At 42.0% G+C, this 26971-nt stretch overlaps 2 protein-coding genes across 4 annotated transcripts in view; both read right to left on the bottom strand.

Moving 5' to 3' along the window:
- LOC135704000 (uncharacterized) overlaps window positions 1–26971 on the bottom strand; it is a 383333-nt gene that overhangs the window by 129414 nt on the left and 226948 nt on the right. The window lies entirely within an intron of this gene.
- The window catches only part of GABA-B-R2 (gamma-aminobutyric acid type B receptor subunit 2), a 165513-nt gene continuing 150513 nt past the window's right edge, over window positions 11972–26971 (bottom strand). For all 3 annotated transcript variants that reach the window (XM_065225341.1, XM_065225340.1, XM_065225339.1), the window contains exons 4-13: window positions 25212–26208; window positions 24657–24875; window positions 15459–15754; window positions 15036–15399; window positions 14588–14923; window positions 14219–14522; window positions 14085–14157; window positions 13680–14028; window positions 13479–13623; window positions 11972–13422 (exon numbers count right to left, since the gene is read on the bottom strand). In XM_065225341.1, the coding sequence (XP_065081413.1) occupies window positions 12647–13422; window positions 13479–13623; window positions 13680–14028; window positions 14085–14157; window positions 14219–14522; window positions 14588–14923; window positions 15036–15399; window positions 15459–15754; window positions 24657–24875; window positions 25212–26159 (3810 nt within the window). In that variant the 5' untranslated portion in view covers window positions 26160–26208 and the 3' untranslated portion in view covers window positions 11972–12646. The remainder of the gene's footprint in view (window positions 13423–13478; window positions 13624–13679; window positions 14029–14084; window positions 14158–14218; window positions 14523–14587; window positions 14924–15035; window positions 15400–15458; window positions 15755–24656; window positions 24876–25211; window positions 26209–26971) is intronic.

Genomic DNA, 26971 nt, shown 5'->3' on the forward strand with positions numbered 1-26971 from the left:
ATGCACGAATTTCACCACTCCCAACTGCCAAACACGTTCAGAAGCACTTATGGTACACTTTCGTTCGAAAACACATATTTTTTTCAAAAATAGTTGCGAGTAAACCCACATCATCACCGCGTAAATAAACTAAAATTAAAATTATCACTCGCAATGCCACAAATTTCTGGACCGGGAGAAAAAATCAAACAACGCAGATAGAGTTAAATCTTCTGTTGCTTGCAAACATGATGAATCATGTTTTCTTTCTCGATTCTAAAACTTCTCGCAAAGCGAGAAAACCACCACTCACACACGTATAACCGTCCGGGAGGCAGAGTGCCAGCGCTAATCCGGCAAATGCAGCCGAAAACTATGAAAGCGAATGCACGCACAAAACAGAGAACACACAACCGTATCCAAAGGCGTTCGAAACTCGACTCCGGTAAAGGATTATGGGAAATCTATGAACATAAACAATATTTTTAATTTTAAATATACAATATAGAAATGCATAACGGCGCGGTGGTCACTACCCGAGTCTTTTCATTATTATCAAGTGCTAGATCTTATACCAGTAACGCACCACAAACAGGTGATCTCCCAACGTTACTGGTTTGAAAAGATAAAAGTTTACTAAATGGTCCGAACTCACCAAGTTTAGCCAATTGAACCTGATGGCTGCCTTACATGTGTTGATGTAGAAATCCAAATTGTAGACGAAGCTTGACGAAGATCAACATGTACTAGTCCGGTTTATGGTAGTTGCGCAGAATGTTTTCCTACGATTTGAAATAAACAAATGTCCGGATATATGTAGCCGATTTTTGATGTTGCCAATGCACAATGCCTTTTCGTGGCCAATAGTTAGGTTCAAGCTGCGACGGAACGAATGATGGAACTAATGATGGCACGAATGATGGGACGCCTCGTGGAGATTCTATTTGGCTTCGGAGCAGCTTCTCAGTGGCAAACAATAAGGACCTAGAATGAGGAACTAGAAATTGTCTCCTGGGCCTGGTTGTGGCCAGATCAGCAACCGATAATAGACATATAAAAAAAAAACTCCACGGAAAAAACAAACGTCAGGCTCGAACACACGCACAGCCTACTTTCGCAGATGAATGATCTTTATTACGATACGTCAGCAGAGACGTATCTTTTGAACTTGTGCTTTTAGAGTCGTTTTTCTAAAATGTAAGTACTGCTGTACGATCAATTTTGAGATACACTGTACGATAAACTATTTTGCAGGGCTCCTATGCAGCAGCGTGGATTAATTACGAGGGGACTTCTTTGATTACGTGCCCTTGCTGACTAGGCTATCGGAGGCCTCGGCTGAGGGTGATGAAGGAGCACTAACTGTCATCAAAATGAAGCGAAATCGTAAAATATTTTAAAATTGTCGTTCTTTATTTAAAATTACATGATTCTGGTAGTTTCTTCATTTACAACACTATCTCATACTCTGAGTTTCGTTCGTCTTCGTTTCATACAATAGAACTTGCGACTAGAATTTCCACTGCCTTTTTTCTTCTGGCTAGTACTACGTAACTGTTGGATCGCTAGGATTTTTAGTGTTGCTTTGTTTGCCTATACTGATTCGTTATTTCTTGTATTATTATTCTTTTTGTTTTATTCAAAGTTTCATTCCATTGACCTGGTTTTCCTTAATCCATTAGAAGTGATGATTGCAACGGGTTCGTTTGTTTGAGCTCCAGCCAATTAAAATACTGTTTCATCTATTTAAGTTTATTCTAGTAGCTAGACTAGACTACCTCACTTCGAACTGTTCTTCTCTACGGTTTTTCTGCGTTTGCTAAAAATGTTTCACCTATATTTACAGTCATTTAGATAGCGTAAAGACCGGTCTAGCATTTACCTTGGTTATAAAAAAAAATCTCCCCAAACGGTCTCCCTCTACCCTGCTATCATTAATATGTACACACAGTACGACGATCGTTGAATTGATTGTAAATTTTCTTCGATTGATTGAACGTAATGACAGATAAAAAAAATTCCTATTTCTAGTCTAGACCTAGAGCAAAGTCAGATTTGTGTTTTTTTTTTGTGTAAGTGTCGCGTTGTTTCTGTGGGTGCATGTTTCTCAAAGTGGTGCTGGAAAATGTTTTGACATTGACACACAGCTTGCGCGGTTCTCTGATAATTTCTCATACTTTTTTGTTTGTTTTTAATTCTTTTCGGTAGGAAGACGGTTTTTGAGTTTTCTATTACTTGTTTTATATTTCCGTTTGATTTTGGAACTATACACTAGGACTCATTGATTCGGTTCAAAACCAAGGGTGACTTAAACGTTTAGAAAACGTGGTGAAAGTAAGTGGTACAAACATTGATATTCATTTTATTGCTTGATGAATTGCCAAGGTTTGTGAGGTTTAGGGGGGTTTTGAAGGTTTGGCTAAACCAAAAGCTGATTGTATTTCTCATAACTCAATTCCCCTTTTATTTTGTATTGTGTGCAATGGCGCCATTGAAGGTATCAATTTGTATCAGTTTGAAATAAAGGGTTTCGGCTGTGCTTTGATTTTGATGTCATTTCACCGAACGCGATTAGTCCCATGGAGATTCCGTTTTCTTTCTTTTTTTCTTTGATGTGTTTCACGTCGATCTTGTTTTTCGTACTGAGTACCAGTGCTACCGACTCCAGGAAGGCAGCTCCTACACCTTGACCCTACCTATCGACCCATCAACTCATGGACCGGGGATCCCGACGGCGCCGACTGGAATTAAACCCAGGCCCTTTGGAGTGAGAGGCAATCACGTTCACTACTACACCACCGGCGCCGCTACCGTTCGTCTTCTTTTGATTGTTATTCGTTCTTTTTACGTTCGAGGTAATGGCGTTCGGAAAAAAAATACGTTCTTGACAACGACATTCGGTATGAAGTAGCACAAGCGTCAGTAAGGGGCTGATCATAAACTACGTAGACGATTTAGGGAGAGGTGGTTTTTGGAAAGTGTCTACCAACAATCAATAGGAAACTAACGATTTACGATTGGCTTATCACTTGAATTATGGATTACGTCATCTATCGATATCGCCTGAACTGTTATAAGATATTATGACTTTTGCGCATCTGTCAGCTCGTTCGCTATGCACTATTTAGTATGGGCAATATCGAACAGAAATTTAGATAAACTATCCAGAAATAACTAGCATCCTTTTAGCATAGAGGTAACTCTAAGACTACCCTAATAAACTAATACCATAAACGAACTTTATCCCGGATGGGTAAACTATCCCACAAATGGTTTGGATGATACCCCGAACACGTCGTTAAGCTCTCTTTTATGGCTTTTTTTTTATTAGGGAAGTAGGTACCGATGAAACGTGCTCAACTTTTCGGCTAAGCTCTGGTGCTATCTTCGGTCCCAAGCTAATCGATGAGAACCCCTCGAAACATAGGAAAATCCACGAACCCCTCATTCAATCTGTCAAACTTTCATAGCGAATCAAAACAAACATAGTGTAGTACTAGAATTTCGACTAGAATGGGGTACGTTAATCGATTTGCTTGGGATCAATAGGCTAGTCAAGTAGTGAGCCAATTTAAAATCGTTAGTTTCGTATTGATTGTTGCTTTTAGTGCCCGTATTATTATTTGCCATTTCCGTGATGTATACCAAAAGTTATTATAAAGATGATCAATCTTACACATTTAGGAGAGGAAGCGAGGTTGGTGAGTGTTCATAGTTCACACATTTTTCGCCAGTTGAAGAGGAGCCTAATATTTTCTAAAAACTGCCTAAATAAGATCAGAACATTATCAGAAGGCACCGCTAGGTAACAGATAAACTTCTATGTTATGCTTTATCTCAAGATCCTACACTAATAAAAACATTCAATTATTTTTATGTGTCCCACACATGAATTTTTGCAATGTCATAAATAAATGATATTTATGTGTCGGACATATAGTTCTTATGTGCACACATAAAATTCATGTGTAACCACACATACTATTCATTTGACTCATAAATTTCATGTGGACTTCTGAGTGGATTCTGTTTATGTGTGCATGTGTGAATTATCAGAATGTGCTTATATCTCGAACATCTAGAAAGTTGTGTTCTTTGGCAAACTTCTACAGGAGTTAAAATTGTGGATAGATAGGCAATCAAGTCTGATACCATTGAATCAATGATGACGAATGTGTTGAAAGAGAGGGGCGATATGTTCCATCCACCGTCACTGCTTTATTTTGACAGAAGAGTAGTAGCAACAATCAATACGAAACTAACGATTTTAAATTGGCTCACTACTTGACTAGCCTATTGGTCCCAAGCAAACGATTAACGTGCCCCATTCCAGTCGAAATTCTACTGCTACACAATGTTTGTTTTGATTCGCTATGAAAGTTTGACAGATAAAATGAGGGGTTAGTGGATTTTCCTATGTTTCGAGGGGTGAATCGATTAGCTTGGGACCGAAGAAGAGCTGAGCCAAAAAGTTGAGCACGTTATTTCGGGACCTTCTAGTCTTATACTCCAGACAGACTATGGCTTATATCATGTAATATAGGCTGTCTTGCAATGAGCACTCATACATCTAGTTTTCACTGGAAATCTTATAAATGAGTGCTCATTGCAAGACAGCCCATATTACATGATATAAGCCATAGTCTGTACGGGGTATTAGAGTTACCTCTATGGTAGTAGGATTGGGCGATCTTGACGGATCGATCTTATATTTGGCTCTAGAATCGAGTCACTGATTAAATCGGTAGATCGATCTTTTGATTCTTATTTTAATAGGTTTGTTTACGTTGGTACCCCAAGAAAATTTTTCCTTTATAATATTAAATTAAATGTTGTCATAACGGTACGGAGCAATGAGCACAGGAGGGAGGTAGCACAAACCTTCAAATGTTGCTGTATTCTTAAATTTCAGAAACGCAAATAGCAGCTATGCTGATTTTTTCCCTTGATTTGTTTTCCGTCAATCTTGTTTTCCGTGCTGAGCACCGATGCTACCGATGCCAGGGAGGCAGCTTCCACACCTGGACCCTACCTATCGACCCATCAACTCATGAACCGGGGACCATCAGCTTTACTTCCCTTCCGAAAGAAGGCGTGATCAGAGATGTTATACCTCAGAACATCCCGGTGGTGCCGACTGGGATTGAACCCTGGCCTGCTGGGGTGAGAGGTAATCATGCTTACCACTACACCACCGACTCCGATAAAGCGCGCGTGATGCTGATGATGACGTTATGTTCGTTAAATTTACCACGTAGTCTGGAATGAGAGTAAATCATTTTTTCGATGCAAATACACTTACAAAATTCAACACCTATTTTTTAAGATCGAAAAGATCGAAAAAAGAGATCGATTTTATCGATCTTTTTGTGGACAAAGAATCGATCCGAAAAATCGGAAATCGGGATGAAAAAGATCGATGTTCCAAAGATCGATCCAAGATCGCCCAATCTTAAAGAGTAGAACAGGAAGTGAAGGAGAAACAAAATCGACAGTGAGCATGCATAAGGGCCTATACGCGATGATCGATTCTCTTCGTTGATTTTCTTTTTTGTTAATAGCTCGCTAGATTTAATGTTTCTCGGTGCGTTTGCTGTTGCTTTTGATAGCCAATACAACCTTTTACTACTCTGCGTTGAACACATTCTAGAAAATTGTTTCGCTTAGCTGTAGCAATGCAAAGAGAAAATCGATGAAGAGAATCGATCATCGCGTATTCGCCCTTATGCATGCTCACTGTCGAAATGTAAACCGTTTTATATTTTTATTCCACTGGAGATAGTCTAGGATTGGGCGATCTTCAGAGAAAGATCTATCTTGACGGATCGATCTTATATATTCTCTAGAATCGATCCACTGATAAAATCAGTATCAAAGAATCGATCTTTGAGCGATCGATTTTTTGATTTTTATTGAATACGCTTGTTTACGTTGGTATTTTACCACGCAGAGAGGTGAGAGTAAATCGTTTTTTCGATGAAAATACACTTTAAAAATTTAACACCTATTTTTAGAAGATCGGAAAGATCGAAAGAAGAGATCGATTTTTTTCTCGATTATTTCGATCTTTTCGTGGAAAAAAAATCGATTAAAAAAATCGGAAATCTGGTTGAAAAGGATCGATCTTCCAAAGATCGATCCAAGATCGCCCAATCCTAAGATAGTCAGTGATAAAAGACGTCGTGTACTTTTACTTTTATGAAAGTGCGGCGAAAGTGATTTTTTTAGGACCGAAACATTTCAAGATAGAGCTGGAATTAGGGTGTAACAGCTTTTGTAAACAATGACTTCTCTCGATGATTTCTAGAAAACCAAGGCTCGCTCACTCAAATCACTGGTCACCCGACTGGTATGACTGCGAGGCGAGAGTGCACGATACACGCACCTCGGCCTGGAAAAGATCCCTGGTGATGGCTCCTTCGGCTTTGGTGCTGGCTTGGTAACTGAGTAAATTTCAGTTGACATCAAGAATGAATTGAACGCCAGACGGTTTCCGGCTGACATCGGCATATCATTGGAGACCGGTCTGATTCCGATCGCCATCACGATTGAATGCGGCATTTCACAAGCTGCGACGGACTTCGGTTCGTTGGCTTGATCGTCTTTAAATTGCTTCGGATTTGCCTTGGTCGTTTCGAAAGGATTAAACAGCTTGCAAATTGGTTTCACATCGACTACTTCGTATGAATTCTCACTGACACGGCACTAGTTTGATCCACTTTCCATATTTATTGATTCCTCGACGATACGGAAATCTTTTGATTCGAACTTCTTCAGCTTTAGTTTTCTGTTTTAGTTTTCTCAACATTCCTCGGATCGGGCTTCATTTTGGTATACTGGCTAGGTTTCGTTGGTGTCGGGATTAAGATTGTTTCTTGCTGATCAGGCATGGATGTTATGGCACTAGGTTTACCGTCATTACCTAAGTCAGCATCGTGTAGGGAAAGACTTCCCCTTTGCGTTGGTTATGTTGGTTTGCGTGGGCGTGCCTTGAGTTTCGACAAATCATCGAGAGAAGTCATTGTTTACAAAAGCTGTTACGCCCTTATTCCAGCTCTATCAAGATTTGTTGAAAAAGTGACGCTAAATTTGGATGATTGGTTGTGCGAAGATCGTCCGGTTGCGGTGATTGTGTTTTTTTTTTTCTTTTATACACATCGGCCACTTGTGTGTATTGGTGTTCGGTGTTGATAGTACAAACACAGAATCTATCGAAATGGCCGAGAAATTTCCTTTCCATCAGAACTACCAAACATGGAAAACGCGTATGGAAATACCTCTCAAGCGAGAGGAGCTGTCGTTCGTTGTCCAGAATGGCAAACTCGAACGTGTGACACCTAGGGTTACCTAGAGTCACGCCAAGAGAAAAACAGTTGAACTCGCATCACGGTTTTCGAAAGATTCCCAATCTTTTCATGTCACCGTGCACAAATCAATAATAGGTTTGTTCCGATGCGCTAATTCATTAGCTACAACATAAATCCTATTGGAGCGCATTGTATAAATATTTACGCTCGTTCTCAAAACAAAAGAAGCGTTCCTAGTGAATCCCCTTTTTCTACGTTTATCCGTAGGACGAAGAAAATCTAATGGCGTTTCAATGCGTTAGGACGGAATTGAAACTCGTAGAACGAATTTAGAATCAAGAAGTAGTATTAGATTTTAAACAATATCTCAACGATTCGTATGGTACGTATGGAAAAGTGAATAAATTTAGAAGTTACATATCTATAACATAAATATTATATTTTTTGTTTAAACTCGTTCAGAAAAGAGAGGTAAAGCGTGGGTTGTGCTTAGTAGGACGGAAATTAGATCGGGTTTTTGTGAAATTTGTAAAATTATCTTAACAAAAAATAGTAAAAATTCTCATTACTGATCATAACCGAACGTTTATGCTCATTTCTTCGATTATATTATATAGTTTTTTTCAATACTTTTCGTGGACCTTTCATAGCATCGTAATGTTTGTTTACTTTGCACGATAGGTAGCCGGTTTGACAGTTCTATAGGTAGACTTGGCCGAGGGGGGCGACTCTATCTACGATGTAGGAGAAATTGGGGTTAGCTGCGCGCACGCTGAGTAGATAGTAAGAAGATTGATGACGATTCTGAAGATTTCTTGCAAAAAGATGATGCGCGATGCAAGTAGATGATAGAAATGAAAGATTTTTTTGTCGAAGATTGATTCGCTAGTGTGAGATATGTTGATCATCTAGAATTGAGATTTAGATGTGTCGCTCCATCGGACTTGACTTTACTATTGGCGTGACTCATTATACACCGACTGAGGGTTACCATATCAAAAACTTGAAAAGGAGGACATCTTCGGTCATATTCTTACATCTGCCGGTGTATAAGCCAATCCCGATAAGATCAGTAGCATCCTGGATATGGGCGCACCTCATGATCGGTCAGCACTTCAGCGATTCCTTGGGATGACCACGTACCTGACCAACTACTTGCCGAACCTAGCAATACTTGGATTTGAACACAGGAGCATGAAAACGCATTTCGGAATTTGAAGCAGTTGGTAACGACAGCACCAGTACTTCGCTATTTCGATGCTACAAAGGATGTTGTGATCCAGTGCGATAGCAGCAGTGTGTGGCTCGGAGCAGTTTTGATGCAGGAAGGTCGACCTGTTGTTTATTAATCGAAGACAAATACGCAAATACGCTCAGATCGAAAAAGTGACACTGGCTATTCTCTTTGCGTGTCGCAAGTTCGAACTCTACATTACCGGAAAACCAGTGATTGTACAAACGGACCATCAACCTTTGATTCAAATTTTCCAGAAGCCATTAACCAAAGCTCCTCTACAAATCCAACGAATGTTGCTAGGTTTGCAACGATACATTTCATTTTACCCCAGGCAAAGAAGTCGTGATAGCTGATATGTTGTCGCGAGCAGCTACATCGGAAGGTGACAAGACGAGTCGGGAGATCTACGACATATATATATATATCCCTGTATCTGATGATCGAGTCGAAGAGATAAAGGCAGAATCGCAGGTAGACCCGGAGATCCAAACCATCATACGGTGCATTCTGAGGAGAACTTCAAAGTAGTTCTGAGGAGAACTTCAGAGTAATTCTGAGGAAAATTCTAGATTAGTTCTGACCAGAACTTCAGAGTGTTTCTGTGGAAGCTTTCAGAGTAAATCTGAGGAGAACTTCAGAGTAGTTCTGACGAGAACTTCAAAGTAGTTCTGATGAGAACTTCAGAGTAGTTCTGAGGAGAAGTTCAAAGTAGTTCTGAGGAGAACTTCAGAGTAGTTCTGATGAGAACTACAGAGTAGTTCTGAGGAGAAGTTCAAAGTATTTCTGAGGAGAACTTCAAAGTAGTTTTGAGGAGAACTTCAGAGTAATTCTGAGGAAAATTCTAGAGTAGTTCTGACCAGAACTTCAGAGTGTTTCTGTGGAAGCTTTCAGAGTAAATCTGAGGAGAACTTCAGAGTAGTTCTGACGAGAATTTCAAAGTAATTCTAAGGAGAACTTCAGAGTAGTTTTGAGGAGAAGTTCAAAGTTGTTCTGAGGAGAAGTTCAAAGTAGTTCTGAGGAGAACTTCAGAGTAGTTCTGATGAGAACTTCAGAGTAGTTCTGAGGAGAAGTTCAAAGTATTTCTGAGGAGAACTTCAGATTAATTCTGAGGAAAATTCTAGAGTAGTTCTGCCCAGAACTTCAGAGTATTTCTGTGGAAGCTTTCAGACTAAGTCTGAGGAGAACTTCAGAGTAGTTCTGACGAGAATTTCAAAGTAATTCTAAGGAAAATTTCAGAGTAGTTCTGAGGAGAAGTTCAAAGTAGTTCGGAGGAGAACTTCAGAGTAATTCTGAGGAAAATTCTAGAGTAGTTCTGACGAGAACTTCAGAGTATTTCTGTGGAGGCTTTCAGAGTAAGTTTTGAGGAGAACCTCAGAGTAGTTCTGAGGAGAAATTTAGAGTAGTTCTGAGGAGAATTTCAAGGTTCATGTCCGGATCCGGCTTACGTGGTCTTCAGTACTTACTATGGCCACCAATGATCATGTAATTTGATATGTCGCATATGGGTGTTGGTTCAAGAAGAATCTAACCAGTTCTTAGGGGATACCCGAACCATAGATGGCAATCGATGTCCGTCTGTGATTGGCACTAGATTGCGGAACAGAGACCGACGTTAAATAAAGGAAAGGAAAAGGCCATAATATTTGATTTCCTCAACCGTCACTGGCACAGGCCATAAGGTGTTACGTCGGGTCCTATCTTTCGGACCGCAGCCGATCATAGCGTTATCGGCCAACTTCTCCGGTTATCGTCGGGTTCTCAGTGTTGATCCAATTGACATAGCTTACTTTATCTATCAGTCTTACTCATTTTTAATGACATTTGATTGTTTAGGTTTGAATTGATTATAAGTATTCTTTAAATTGATTATAAACAAAAATACTGCTAGTACCGAAAATATCGAACAACCACCCTAATTGTAATGAAGGAACCTATAAATACATATAAGCATAATTTAGTTCCCTCTAATTGACACTGAGGTATGAGTATAGCTTGTTTGTGATCAACTGCTGAGCTAGTAGGCTGGCGAGCATTATGTTGTTTGGAACGAGGGTGACGCGCTTGGCATACATAGATGGCCCACAGTGACTCACGAAGAGCTACTGAATCCGATAAGTAGCGGTGCGGCTTCTTCTTCCTTCTTCGGTGAATCGAGGGCTCTTGAGGGCAGCCTTGATAGCTAGCTGCTTCCGGGGAGTCTTTCGTCGTGTACTGGGGAAAACTGTACAACTCCACACGCCGAAAGTACTGTTGCTGCTGCTGATGATGGCTACCGGACACCACACGCGGTGGCTGAAGAAACACCGTTAGGCGAGAACAGATGGAATTCAATTTTGACATCTGTGTTAGGGAAAGCGATTTTCGCAGACAATCGGCACATTTTTAAAATTGATTAACAGATTTGTGGAAAATTTCCTATCGATTGGCGTATTAAGAATTAAAATCCATCATCTCTGGATCGAAATCAGACCACTTTCATGCCGCGACCGAGTTTGGGTTTTGAAATTGTACCCCCCAATGTTGCCTTAAAAAATATATAGGGTGAAGAGGGGCATAGTGTACAGGTGGGGCATAGTGAGCATCCCGCAGTTTGGCTTTGGATCTCCAGCTGCATGAAACAAATCGACTGGTAGTAGGTTCAATATCATTATGATATTGATCCTAGCACCAACCAATTTGTTCCGAACGGCCGGAAATCCAAGCTGGTGCACGGGATGCTCACTATGCCCCACCTGCTCACTATGCCCCTCTTACCCCTAGTATGTTAGATTTAAACTTATGAGGAATGACATCCGATTGATGACATTGACAAAAGTCCAGAAAATACCCTCTAATAAATTTATGGTGGTCCTGAAAAGGACCGTTTTGTCGTAATGATTGAATACTGGTGAGCTATTAGTGTGTTCAACACAGATGAGGCTGGCGAGCTGTATGTTGTTTGGAACGAGGGTGACGTGATTGGCATAGATATCCAACAGCGACTCACGAAGAGCACCGATCAGTAGCGGTGTGGCTTCTGCCTCGTTCTTCGGTGAATGGACGCTCATGTGGGCTGCAGCTCTCGTTGTGCACTGGAGAACAATGTTCAATGCCATGCGCCGATTGAATCAGCACCGTTCAGCGAGACCGGATGGAATTCGATTTTGAAATCTCTGTTAGGGAAAGCGCTTTTTGCAGGTGATAATTTTGATGCTTGAAAAATCATGCAAAGGAAATCAGAAGAAACGCCCAGTGATAGTATCAAGTAACTCCTGACGGAATTCAGTAGAAATCGGTGAAAGTTTGTAAAATAAATTCTAGGGAAGTCGGATGACACTTCCTGGAGTAATTGGATGAAATTTCTACAATAAGTTGAAAATAAAAACTTACAGAGAAGTAGGAAGAAACTTCTGGGTTGGATGCAAAAAAATATTTCTGCATAAATAAATATTAAAACAAAATGGTTAAATCCAACCCGAAAGGTTTCCTCGAATGGATCGAGAATCGAACTCCAGATTGGTAATACCGTGCTTGTACTGACTAGGCTATCTGAGACCCCTATGCTCTACCACGGTCAAATAAAGAGATAAATGGTGTCATGAGAAAACATACCAGAAATCGTATTTTCATCAAATTTGCCAAGAATTGTTCCTTCAATAATCTCATATAAAAAATAAGTTTCCAGAGATAAAGTTAAATTTTAACGATGACCGACCTAATCAACTTTTTTCCAACAAGAATCTCACTGAAAACGAATCTTACTTATTGAGTGAGCAACTTTTACTCATTCGCCAGGAGAAATTTTTAAAAGCTGAGTGACCTACGCTTTTAGAAATTCCTCAATATGCATGAGTAAAAATGACTCACAACTGAGCAAAAGGGACTCACTCTCTCAGTTAGTTTCGTTGTTTAGTGCACCATTCATTTTCAAACAACTTCTACGAGGAATCCAAATTATTATTATTTTATTCAAATTGCATTCGATGCGAATTGAACCTTCAATGGCACCGAACCGGTTGGCCTTTCCAGTGTGGCAAGTCTCGCTAAAACCCTACATATTACCTAAATACACCTACACAGTAGATTGAAATAGAAACAATCGTCCGGTTACGAAACGAGACCTAAAACATAATCAACTTCCGTTTTACAGATACTCAACAATATCACATTTAATCGATATATTAGGGCAGCTGGCGCCTACCGTATTTCTAGCCCTATATCTAGAGTCCTTTTCATTGAGAAGCTTCCTAAAGATCGGTAGAATTGCGGTATCACCATCGAGCAGCTCCGACTCGGAGCATGCTCCGTAGAGGTTTGGCTTCGAGCTGGATTCCTTCTTGCGGTGTCGAATGTGGGTGCTTCCACCGGAGACACCGCCCCCTCCTCCTCCGGAATGTTTCTTCTCGGGTGCCACGTTCGGCGTGGAATGGTGGTGCGAGTGCTGTGATTTCGAGAGTTTACGCGAGGAGATCTTGGTAGGCGTTACACAGCTTCCGGCCACCGAAGCGACCGCCGCAGTGCTGCCAGTTGAACACACGGAGGAGGGGAAATTCTGATAGTCACGCTGTTCGCGTTCGCTATCCGTTTCACTTTGGCAGGCAGTGCTCTTCTGCTTATGTCGGTGTTTGGTACGGTTCTTTTCCGACACGCTCCGCTGTATTGGACCCGGCGAAGCGGCGGTGCTGTTTTCCCGCTCGTGATCGTATTGGGTTTGTTGTGGTGGTGGTTGTTGTTGTAGCTGCTGCTGAGGCGGTGGGTGACTATGGTCGGGACAACGGGATTGTCCTCTCGGTGACTGTCGCTGTTTGGCGTGGGACAGAGTATGGGTATCCCAAAGGTCACTTTGCGAAACGACAAAATTTCCCTTGAGCGACGATGTCATCTGGACGCTGACTCGTCGTGACGGGTCGCTGACTTGATCTGGAAATTATGGGAATGTTATACGGGAAGGCTACGATTGAATCCATTGAGCGTACCTCTACTCTTTCCGACAGGCTTAGTGTGATGACAGACTTGATTAAGCTCGTTGTTTGAATGGTTCAGTGACGTTGAAGATATGCCATTGATCTGCGTGCTTGATTTTGCGATGTTCTGATAGGGACGATCGTCCTCGTAGCGGTCCTGAAAAAATCAACATTTTGGTTACCAAATTTCAACCGGAGTAGTGACAAGCCTACCTTCGCTTGACCTGGTGAAAATTTCGAGCTGGAGAGTGATCCTCGCCGAACGTCATTGAACATTGGTTTACTTGGGTCTTGGGGAACACTGGTACAGCTGGCAATACTGTTGGAGGTAGCCGACACTTTGGGTGCAGTCGATTGTATAGCAGTTGATATAACCGTTTGAGCTGCCGTAGTAACTGTATTCGTTGCAGTTGTTGCAATGATAGTTGGCGTCGTTGTATGTACCACCCCGGTTCCGGCCGAGGCGTTCACCAGATTACTCTTTGGCACAGAATTGGTAATCGTAGCAATTGGCTTCGCCGGTGGCTCTTCGCCAGGTAGTACGACTGTAGTTTTCTTTTTCCTGAAAGTACGGAAATTGTCGTGAGGGTTGGTTTCATGAGAAATCTGCCGTCTCACCTTTCAGGTCCCACCGAATCCAAGGTATCATTGCTGGAAACTAAACTACCGATCGAGGTGAATTCTGTTCCCTCTGCAAGTCAGTTGAAACATTATTTAGAGTCGAAAATCATATATCGATCCCAAATACTTACCACTAGCATAATCCTTTTTAACCTGTATCTTAATAGATTCTTTGTTGACATCCGGCTCGGACGTACTCGTTTCTAGCCCGATCCAAGCACGGGCATCTGGTCCGAGACGCTTGAGCAAGGCCTGCAGTTCAGCTTCTTTCTCCATCAGCACCTTCCGGAAGCGACAATTGGTTTGCTTCACGTCTCGCATCCGTTGTTCCAGCTCACAGACAGACGAATCTCGTCCGTTCTTGGACATGGGTCGCAGCGTAGCTCGAACCTTCTTGTCTACTACGCCAGTTGGATTCCGTTTTAGTTCCACAAACTGAAATTATTCACTGCCTCCAGTACCACGCTATACAGTCTCAGTTATCAATTCTTGCAACTTACCTTAGGAACGAACACCAGACAAAGGGTAGCCGTTGTGCAAAAGATGATGAACAGGGATATCAGAATAAACACTGCGTCCTTACGATCGGATAGAACTAGGGCAATGGCAGCACCCATGACGCACATGATGACGCAATTGTACACGGACATTCCAACGTGTTTGGAGTCGTTCAAAGCCGGAATGGACACGTTTCGGGTCTCCCAGGCCAGAAAGGCACCGAAAATCAGCAGCAATCCTTTGTAGGCGTAGATAACGCCGATGAAGATGGTCATCTTGCTGGATTGGCAATACTCGTTCTCCTGAACGATGATGACGTCTTCTAGGGTGGGATGCTCCTGAAAATGGGTATCGATTTTCACGTTCACCCTTTGAGATATGCTTCTTTGGCGGTATTTGAGATCTACAACGTCCAACACTATTTTGTGGAGGCTTCCCCCTAATACTTACTGAAGGTTCTATATACTTTGTTTCCCGGTAAAATGGATCCGCGATTTGCCAGGTGGTCATAATTGCCAAATCAATAGCCAACAGCACTCCAACCACGATGAACAGCTGGTAGTCCTTGATGACCTTCTTGTTGAGCTTGAGATCGGTGAAGATCGAATGGACGCGCCATGTTTTGGAAAACATGGCTCCGAACGCCAGGCTAAATCCAGCCATCAGTAGCCACGCCCGTGCCGTACAGATATAGGGAAACGCAGGCACACTACTCAACCCGCTATCCAAGCCGAGGAAGATCACACTCAAGTACGTCAGTATGCAGCCAATGATGATCAGATTGTTGAGATGTGGACTGGACATCTTGATGTACCTGTTGAAATATTTTCAACGTAAATAAAATTGCATGCGATTATCCGTTTGAGAACCTACCTCTGATTCCGGTACTTGATATTGACAATCAAGAATGCAGTGGCCATTACGATCCCCACGCAGGACGTGCTAGCCAGCACCACGTAGATGGTAATGTTGACCTGGCTGTGTTCTATAATGCGCAGAGTGCGATCCTTGGGCGGAGAGCGGCCAACCCACAGCATCGGGTGGCCAAGCGTCAAATCCAGCCGGTTCGTCAGCGAATTGTATTCTCCGATCTTGACTTCTTCGTTGTTTTGGAACTGTTTCAGCAAGAAACTAGCTTTCCGTTCGTTGTTGTAGAAGCGAACCGGGCCCTGTGGGTCATTTGAGTTGATATTATTGTTTTCACGATCAAATGTAAAATGGAAGAATCTATTACAGATTTGTAAAAAAATATAATGAATCGGTACAAATACAAGGCATAGACAAAATGATCGGGACAGGCAAAATGTATCAAATAGCATTAAGTTTTAGAAAAATAAACCAATTTTGATGTAACAGAATGCATTTGACCGGAAATTTATAACAGTTTTAATAAATTTGTGTTGGCCAGTGGCCATCGGAGATGTTCCGGATTTTTGCGGGGTATGTCAAAAACAGATTTTTTCATCGCTTGTATTTTTATCTGGTATGAAAATTTATTGTATTTCATATTTTTTTTTTCCAGATACAAGAAGCAATTCTGAATTCAATGCTGGCTACAGATCCAAGATCTGATGACAAATAACCGAGATCTAGCCATTTCCTTGAAATCGGCTCCGGTACAGTGACCAGTAATGTTAATCATTTGATTCACATCAATATGGGTATCAATCCTCATTATTTCTCAGGCCATCCTGGAACAGGTTCTGGGTTCCCCGGGGGAAGTGACCAATTTGGGACATGACCGGAACCGTATCAATATGGGTGTCAAACTTCATGATTTTGAAAGCCAATGCCAATGGTACATTTTTTATGTTACCCAGGTTACGCTGGAGCAGGTTCTGAGTGCGTCGAGGGTAGTGGTCGATTTCGAGCCTGAACGGAATCATGTTAATATGGATGTTAATGTTTAAGATTTTACAAGCCAACACCAGTTTCAGTTTTATCAGACTTTAGCAGGTTCTGGATGCCCCGGGGGAAGTGGCCAATTTGGAACAGGACCGGAACCATAACAATATGGGTGTCAAACTTCAAGATGTTGAAATTCATTGCCAATGGAAGTATTTTCATGTCCACAGCTTGCCATAGTTAGAGTCTAGATGTCCCGGGAAGTGGGCAATTTGAGACATGACCAGAAACATATCTATATCGGTGTCAAACTTCTAGATTTTGCAAGCCAATGCCAATGGTAGCTTTTTCAAGTTCACAGCTTGCCCTGGTTTCCTTGGAACAGGTTCTGGGTGCCCCGAGGAAGTGGCCGTTGTGATGTAGGACTACGTCTGTGATTTCTATATAGAGATACACTTTGTGAAAACCAAAAATGAAACATTTAACGAAATTATGAAAGATTTTGAACGTTAATAACTCAGCTGTCCCTGAACCAATTTAAATAATTTTATCATCAATCAATTAGAAATATTTCTAAGCATCGATAGCAAAGCTTTCTACTCTTGATTTTGAACAAAAAATTATTGATAAAGTGGTAAATGCTAAGCATTGTCCAAAAGCGTCGAAATAACAAACAAATCCACCAATTACGTACATGCATATGCTACATCTCCAACACAGGTGTGCAAATAGGAGGATGCAATTTCGCAACATTTCGCACACTCATCGCCATATTCAGAACAACTCGTCTTTCTGCTAAAGGCTAACATTTACCAACTTGTCGAGAAAAAGGGGTTAACGAGAAAAAAAATTAAGTGGTTGTATCCAAGACACTACCGTATATTTGAGGTAGGATTACGTGCTCGGTATCCATATTCGGTGACTGTGTTAAGGAAACCACTTTTCCCATTACTGAAACGCATAGTTTTCTGATGACAAAATTACGCATTTTCATTTATTTATTTATTTATTTATTTATATTACTGAAAATCAACAGGCGTTAATTTGATGTACTCGATGATTCCTGATCCGTTAATCGCTTGCAGCCAATTTCCGACAGCCCTAGCCATCACAATTCAACTGGACACTGGGACGCACCGAAGTTGGCCTCATGGAAGCCCTTGTATCTCCCACCACAGTCGAGCTATTCCAGCCAGCGTTCAGCAGTCGTCCCGGCCCTGCGTGTGGGAGTAGTGCAGGGGTCTTCCAACTCGACAGCATAGGCAAGTCAACTTCTGTTATCGATTCAACGACTCCTGATCCGCTCATAGCTTCCAGCCAATATTCGCCTGCACCATCAAGACGTCCTTCGCAAGTTGCTCAGACTCTAGGACGTATTGAAACTATACCTGCTCCTTCAGACTTGCTGCTGTATTATCATAACGTCGGTGGTATCAACTGTGATGTCGACGATTTTCGCGTAGCTACCTCGGATCTTTGCCACGACATCATTATTCTCACGGAAACATGGTTGGATTCACGCCCGCTCTCTCGTCAGGTGTTCGGCGACGATTATGAAGTTTTCCGTTGCGATAGGAATGCTGCTAGTAGTCGGAAAGTTAAAGGTGGAGGTGTTTTAGTGGCTATAAATTCTAGGTTTAGAGCGAGGTTACTAGAAAATAATGCTTGGACATGCTTATAGCAGGTGTGGACGTTGATTAAACTGGGCGATCGTACCTTGTTTCTCTGTGCGGTTTTCTTTCCTCCCGACCGTATACGGAGCGTGACTTCATCGAAACCCATTGCCAATCGGTTTTCTCTGTTCTGGATACCGCCAAAGCAACCGATGAAGTTATTGTGTTTGGTGACTTCAATCTCCCGGGGATTTCATGGAAAAAAAAAACTCGCAACGGCTTCCTCTATCCTGACATGGATCACTCTGTCATCCATTCCTACGCTTCGCTCCTTCTGGACAATTACAGCTCAGCCAATCTTTCTCAAATCAACCATGTTATTAACCAGAACAACCGCAGTTTGGATCTTTGTTTTGTATGCGCCCAGGACATGGCTCCTTTCTTATGCGAGGCATCCACTCCTCTGGTGAGACTGGATTGTCACCACCCGCCGCGACTGGTGACGTTAAGTACTAAGCTGATGCATGATTTTAATATTTCACCTGCCACCGTTTCCTACGATTTTCGCAACGCCGACCATGCTAGTATCGCCGAGTTACTCTCCAATTTAGATTGGGACGACTTATTGGACACCGTTGACATTAAGTCCGCCACTCAAACTATTTCCTATGTCTTGGCATATATCATTGACAGACACGTTCCGAAAAAGATTCATCATCATACGACCCATCCACCATGGCATACGAGCGAATTTCGTCGACTGAAATCCAGAAAGAGAGCCGCTCTTAGGAAGTTCACCAAACACCGCACACTATCCCTTCAACGTGACTATGTCAGGATCAATAACGCATACAAACGAGTTGCGAAACGGTGCTTTCTTCAGTATCGACGTGGATTGCAGAGGAAGCTTAAGTCACGTCCCAAGCAGTTTTGGAAGTTTGTCAACGAACAACATCATGAAGCTGGTCTGCCGTCGTCTATGACACATAATGGTAACGTGGCCTCATCTACGCAAGATATCTGTCAGCTGTTCTCTGAAAAATTTGCTAGTGTCTTCACAGACGAGAGACTGAGTGACGACCATGCCCGACTAGCTGCCAGTTACGTACCACTCTCTGGCCAAATCATGAGCAGAATTGACATCCATCCCGAGATGTTTTTCAGGGCTTCCTCGAAACTCAAGTCGTCGTACCATCCGAGTCCCGACGGAATTCCATCGGCGTTCCTCAAAACGCACTTGGACAGTTTGTTGTCTCCACTGCTGCACGTTTTTCAACGGTCTGTGGACGTCGGTGTTTTCCCATCCTGTTGGAAGCTAGCGCACATGTTTTCAGTACATAAAAAAGGCAACAAACAGGACGTTGGCAACTACCGTGGCATTACTTCGCTTAGCGCTGTTGCTAAATTTTTCGAACTCGTTGTTATGGAACCGTTACTCGCTCACTGTAAGCCCTATGTTAGTATCGACCAGCATGGTTTCATGGCTGGTCGCTCCACTGCCACTAAATTGCTGTGCCTTACTTCCTACATCTCTAACAGTATGTCGGATCGTGCTCAGACGGATGCCATTTATACTGACTTATCTGCTGCCTTCGATAAATTGCATCACCGCATATCAATCGCTAAACTGGACAGGCTTGGTATCCACAGCTGCCTTTTGCAATGGTTTCAGTCGTACCTCACCGATCGCTATCTTACTGTTGTCATTGGTGATCACCAGTCCCGTACGTTCGCTGTCACATTCGGCATACCCCAGGGTAGTCACCTGGGATCGCTGATTTCCCTGATTTATTTCAACGACGTGAATCTGGTAATTGAGGGACCACGATTATCTTACGCAGATGACCTTAAACTCTACCTCCGAATTCACTCAATTGAAGACTGTTGCTTCCTTCAACGTCAGCTGAATGCTTTTGCTGATTAGTGTATTCTGAATCGTATGGAGGTTAACCCGTCCAAATGCTCGGTTATCTCTTTTTCGCGCAAGAAAGAGAATATTATGTTCAAGTATGTTTTGCTAGGCACTGAAATTGAGCGCGTCAGCCAAATTGAGGACGTAGGCGTGATTCTGGATACAAAACTCTCTTTCAAGCAGCACATCTCGCACGCCGTCGACAAAGCTTCCAGATTTCTAGGGTTTATCTTCAGGATTGCCAAAGACTTCACGGATATCTGCTGCCTTCAATCGTTGTACTGCTCCTTGTCTCGCTCCATATTAGAATACTGCTCGGTTGTCTGGACTCCTCACTACAACAACGGTGTCGAAAGAGTTGAGTCTGTTCAGCGACGGTTCCTGAGATATGCGCTACGTAAACTGCCGTGGACGGATCCCTTCCGATTGCCTAGCTACGAAAGTCGTTTGCAACTGATCCATCTGGAGCGCCTGTCGGTCCGAAGAGATACAACAAGGGCATTGCTAATTGCGGATATTTTGCAAGGACGCACCGATTGCCCTGTCCTCCTTGAGCAAATTGACATCAATGTTCAACCCCGAGCCCTACGGAATAATTCAATGCTGCGTCTGCCCATACAGCGAACTAATTATAGCATGTTCGGTGCAATCGGTGGTGGGTCTCCGCACTGTTTGATTTTGACCTGACTCGTCAGCTGCTTCGCCGGAGGTTTATTTCGTTTTTTTCTGGATCAGTTTAGTTTGTTTAGTAATGTTCCTTTTTTTTACGAGATGACTACATGATGTTTTGTTTTACTACTTTTCATGTTTACTGAACATCAACAGGCGTTATTTGCCCCAATGCTGTAACTTAACATCATTGGGGCAAATAACGCCTGTTGATGTTCAGTAATATAAATAAATAAATAAATAAATAAACGCATTTTTATGCACAAAATGCACAGAATTTTTGGTTTATTCAAGCGAAAAGTGATTGGAGGAATTTCTTGCTAAAATTTTCCAATCACGAGGTATTCACGATCAATCATATAAATTCGAGATTTTTTCTAGCGTCTCGGAGAAAACCTTACCATAATTTGTATGTACCACTTCAATTACCATTACCACATTACCAAAGAGCTTTGGGGGTGATGTGGCTGGCAGCAAGGCGAGCGAACGTTCAATGAAAATTAACTCTTAAATAACAATAATTTATGGTGGTCCGGAAAGGAACCATTTTGTCGTGGTGGTTGAGTAATGCTGAGCTATTAGGGTGTTCAACACGGATGAGGCTGGCGAGCTGTATGTTGTTTGGAACGAGTGTGACCCGCTTGGCATAGATGGCCCACAGCGACTCACGGAGAGCTACTGAATCCGATCAGTAGTGGTGTGGCTTCTTCCTCCTTCTTCGGTGAATCGAGGGCTCTTGAGGGTAGCCGTGATAGCTAGCGGGAAGCATTTGGTTGTGTACTGCAGAAAAATTTACATACGGATGACGACCAGACACCACCGTTCGGCGAGAACGGATGGAATTCGATTTTAAAATCTGTGTTAGGGAAAGAGCTTTTTGCAGGCAATCGATGATAATTTTAATTATCATAGCAACAGTCGTGCAATTTTCAATAGTAACCTTTTGAAAATTGATAAACTCTTAGTTTTAACAGATTCGTAGAAAATTTCGATTGGCGTATTAAGAATTAAAATCGATCATCTCTAGATCAAAATCAGACCACTTTCCTGCTGCGACCGACTTTTGTTTTTGAAATTGCATTTGCAATGGTGCCTTTAAAATACATGGTCAGATAGATTTAGACTTATGTGAACTGACATTCGATTGATGAGCTTGAAAAATGTCCAGAAAATACTCTTTAAGGGGTTAGGGCAGTGTAGAAGCCGAAAAAAGGTTCAATTTCGCGATTTTTTTTTTGGCAAACAAAAACACTGAATGAATGCGGCTTTCAGCATTTTATTGAAAATATTTTAAACAGCATTTTCCCAGATTTTGGTTTTTGAAATGTGCAGTGCCACCCTGCAGTCGTCTAAGTGATGGCAACACTGGCGTGAAGCGGTTTGCGGGTGGAAAAAAATTGGTGGCGATCAGTATGTTGTTTGGAACGAGGGTGACGCGCTTGGCATAGATGGCCCACAGCGACTCACGAAGAGCTACTGAATCCGATCAGTAGCGGTGTGGCTTCTTCCTCCTTCTTCGGTGAATGGACTCTTCGGTGGACGGCAGCTCGCTGCTTGCGGGCAGCCTTTCGTTGTGTACTGGAGAACAATGTTCAACGCCACGCACCGAAAGCACTGCTGCTGCTGCTGATAATGATGATGACAACCGACCGGACACCATTGAAAAAGCACCGTTTGGCGAGACCGGATGGAATTCGATTTTTAAATCTTTGTTAGGGAAAGCGCTTTTTGCAGCCAATCGGTGGTAATTCTGATCACCATTGCAACAGTCGGACATTTGTGTAATTTTCAATAGTGACCTATTGGAAATAGATAAAGTATTTCTTTTAGCAGATTCGTTGAAAAAATTCCAATCGATTGGCTTGTTTGGAATTAAAATCCACCCGCTATTGTCAGAGCTATAAGTGGTCAAAACCTGACCACTTTTTGTAACGCGGTCAACTTTGATTTTCTTTATTTTTTAATTCCACACCCAATGTGTTGCCGAATGACGTAATCCTACGCCAAAACTAAAATGGGGGAGGGGGGATCTTTAGCAGGGTGGACACTGATATTCTGTGGCCTTCCAACCTGTCGCAGACACCAATTCAACCCCTGTTCAGCAGCAGACGGGCCGAGACTCTTGCGAGTGCCCAATCATTGAACCGAAGAATATGGGATTGTCCGGTCCGATTTGCTGGTTCAGTGGCCTACACGTCATCATCATCTTCCAAAGGCTTTTTGCCTGTACTACCATCGGCCTTGTTCAAGGCCACCAAGATTTTCCCAAAAAGTTAAATTTCTGAACATGTCCCAACTAAAAGGTTCTTTTCCGGGCAATCATAGTCATGCTAAAGAATATAAACAGAGAGAACCCCGCTCAAATTCCTATTCCTACACAAAACACAAGCTCCTGATGTAGTTAACAAATAACATTTATTATATAAGACCACGTAGTCCTACGTCACCATTACGTACAACCCCACTGGGCTTGTAGTTTTTTACATGACCGGAACTATATCAATATGTGTGTCAAACTTCAAGATTGTTCAAACCATTGCCAATGGTAGATTGTCCATGTTCCATGCTTGCCATGATAACCCTGAAGCAGGTTTTAGATACTTTAACTATTTATGTTTGTATTACTTCTGCGTGAAGTTAACGATTTTACATAGTTGAAAATGCCAAGTTTCAAATAACAGACTTATACCACAGAAAAACAGACGTAACTCTTTGAAAAAGTTTTCCTTGAAAACATAGTATCTCAAAACATAGGACCTCAGTAGCGACATCTTTCAGGCTTCTCGCGGAAAACAAGCTTGCTCGCTAGCTCGCAAACAATATTGCATAAAAGTTCTATAGAATGTATAGAAACGTCAAAGTGATCCGATGCCAGCGCTGCGGCGAGTAGTTCGCGGAACTGATTCAAATCAACCGTTAAATGCGTGAACGAAGATACACAATGAAGAGTTACGTCTGTTTGTCTGTGCTTATACCTTGTACAGACATACAAAGTTCACTGTTGTACTACCGTTGTACTGCTTTTAGCAGTTGAAGAAGCCAAGTTTCAAATAACAGACTTAAAGTGGTCATTTTATACGATAGATGAGGAGATGAAAGCATAGAGTTGATAGTTCCGAGAACGGCGGTGTGAAAATTGTATATAGATAGTAGAAAGCGAGCAAGGCCAACTTTGAGGAAGGTACGAATCGGGTTGATCATCTGTCTTTACCAAACTCCCCAGTTGGAGAGAGATGATGAGGGATATCCCCACCCCCTCCCCCAACTCTATACTTTCTCCTCATATATCGTATAAAATGATCACTTTAAGTCTGTTATTTGAAACTTGGCATCTTCAACTAGGTTTTAGATGCTTCAGTGAAAGTGGCCAATATGGGTATGAAACTTCAAGATTTTGCAAATCAATGCCTATGGTAGATTTTTCATGTCCACAGCTTGCCCCAATTGCCCTGGAACAGTTTCTGCGTACCCCGAGGGAAGTGTCTAATTTCCAGAACCTGCTCCAAGGAAACCGGGGCAAGCTGTGGAGCTGAAAAAGCTACCATTGACATTATTGGCTTGCAAAATCTTGAAGTTTGACACCCATATGGTCCCGGTCATTTCCAAAATTGGCCACTTTCTACGGGGAACCCAGAACTTGCTACAGTTTGGCCTTCGCAACTTGTGATGCTGAAAACGTTTCTGGAGGCATCGCGCTGAAAAATCATGAGGATTAATACTCATATTGACGTGATTCAAATAATTAACATTATTGGTCACTGGAACAGATCTTGAATCTGAATTCAGAATTGATTCTTGTATCAGAGAAAATATGAATTACAATAAATTTTCATACCAGAAAAAAATACAAGCAATTAAAAAAAAAAATCAGTTTTTGACATACGATGATTTTCTAGCTTCTGTGCGTTGGTTTCCCAACTTTGTCCTAAAAGTTAGCTATCATATATTTTACAGAATTAAAAAAAAATAACTTCTAACGACTACAAATATATAATATAACTTTACATTCCCCGGTTAAAAAACAGAACTTACGGTAACTCCCTCGAAGCTGGTATTCTTCAGCGCTTCAAGAAATATATTCTCCCATTTGTCGACACGATACTCGAACTCGGCCAGGGAAAGCTCCTTTCGTTGCGAAACGTACTGAATGGCACTGGCCACGGCCCAGATTCCATCATAAGTATACCCATGAAAACGAGAATACTCACTGCCACGTCGACTGTTGTATTCCGTCAAGTATTCGTCTGCAGTCTGTAAGGGAAGGAATGTATTTCGGAATCTTACCTAACATCACATGCACACAAAATCAAATCACGCCTCCCTGTTCGGTAATTTTTAACTGAGATTTTGAACAGCTGAAAGAGTCAGTAAACTAAAATAAATTGTAAAATTTGTTACAATTGAAAATTTTCTCAAAATGCATACAGACTTTTGTTCTTTAAACATTATTTGAAGATACAAAATAAAATAAGTTTGTATTGTTCATTTCATTACGTGTTACGGTTATGACTTTTTCAGCTGTTTGAAAACCTAGTAAAACATTTCCGACCCCAGTAAAATAATCTCTGTGTGTAGGAAATAACTTACAATTCCGGAGATGGTGATGTCACCGCTGGTAGACAGTGGCAACAAATCTACCAGGATCGATGATTCCAGTGCCTTTCGCACATGTTCGACCTCACAATCCGTATCGTTCACATCCCACCACTCGTTGCCGTACGTTCCCATAATGAGCCACTGATAGGACCGACCGTACATTTCCAGCTTATATGCTTCACAAAACACCTTCCTAGACCAGTATTCATTGAAATTACCGAGGATAATCCGAACATCTTTTTCACGTAGCTTCTTCAGCGATTCCTCCACGTCGTAAACGAAGCTCTGCGTTTCTACCACATCCAGGCCCATGGCGTCCAAATCGGCTACCATATGATTATGTGGCAGCGAATACCTTGGCTCATTTTGGTAGATGGTCCCTATTCTGGTCCAGTTGAATTCCTTCAGCAGTGCCAGACGTGGAGCATTGAAGGCATTTTCCGATGGAACGACACGGAAGAAGTTCGGAAAGGCGTCCTTAGTGAACATGGGATGTGTGTCCGCATAAGATAGCTGCGTCAGATGCCAATGTTTGCTGGCTTTCGCTATTGGATCTGTCACGTGGGTGCACGCGGCTCCGAAAAGCATCAGTTTGTGCGGCCCCGAGTGCATCATGTCGAAGAACGATTTCACTCCGACGGCTGCGTTGCACTCGGTGTCATTCCACCACATGTGCAGCCGATAATTTCTCAGTATGGTGGAATGCTCATTAACGTGATCCAATGCGAGCTTAACACTTGGCATCACGCCACGACCCGTTTCGCTATTTTCAACCCCTTCCCCATAGGGGAAAAAGCCGGCTATGTAAACATCCAACCGGTGGACAGCTCCGGACCTAGACCCGTCGACCCAGTCCAGGAACAGAGACAGTGCTATCACCGCCGTCTGCATGACAATGGCCGTTGATGAGGGATTGTTGTTGCCACTTTTTGCTTTCATTTCCTTTCTCCGGTTTCTGTTCAAGATATCCCGAACGCTGGTTACTTTTCTGCGGAAGAAAGAGAAATCATGTCAGAATAACATTATTTTCAAAGTGTTTTGTTTCATTAATGATTTTGTTTTCAATATTTATTAAGACGGCAAGCATTTCGACCAGAAGTCTTCAATTTACACTTATAATTGGCGGTGCCGACTGGGATTGAGCCCAGGCCTGATGTAGTGAGAGGTAATCACACCACCGGCGCCTCTAAGAATGGTAGTTGTAATGAGGCTTTAATGAAGGTATAAGAGTGCTTCAAGTTTTATATCGGTCATGAAAAAGTATGCCATAAAACATAATAATTATGGTTTTAACGGTAGCTATAAGGTGGCTCTGTATCTGAACTGAAGAATAAAACCAGAACACAACATACAATTATTGTATGTTGTGTTCTGGTTTTATTCTTCAGTTCAGATACAGAGCCACCTTATGCTACCGTTAAAACTATGAAGTCTGAGTTTTAATTTAATAGTCATAAAACAGTTTTATAGACAACTTGACGGCCTGATTTTATGACAATCACATAAAACCATAATACAACCACAGACTGTAATGGATGCTATCTATAAAATAAGAATAAATCTTCCAAGCATTTAGATTGATTACACGCATAGATTGAAAAAACTTTGATGGAAATTTTGAACATTTCCCTCAAAATGATGGAGCACGATGAGAAGTGGCAAAAGACTTTTCGAAGATTGATACGCACGCGTGTGTTTTTTTAAGTATTTAGATTGCCAATGGATCTACACATTGTACAGTGCTTTCCCAA

Source organism: Ochlerotatus camptorhynchus, unplaced genomic scaffold, assembly GCF_037179485.1.
Source record: "Ochlerotatus camptorhynchus isolate MF236.1 unplaced genomic scaffold, CSIRO-AGI_Acam_v1.1 ptg000228l, whole genome shotgun sequence".
Classification (NCBI taxonomy): Eukaryota; Metazoa; Arthropoda; class Insecta; order Diptera; family Culicidae; genus Ochlerotatus; species Ochlerotatus camptorhynchus.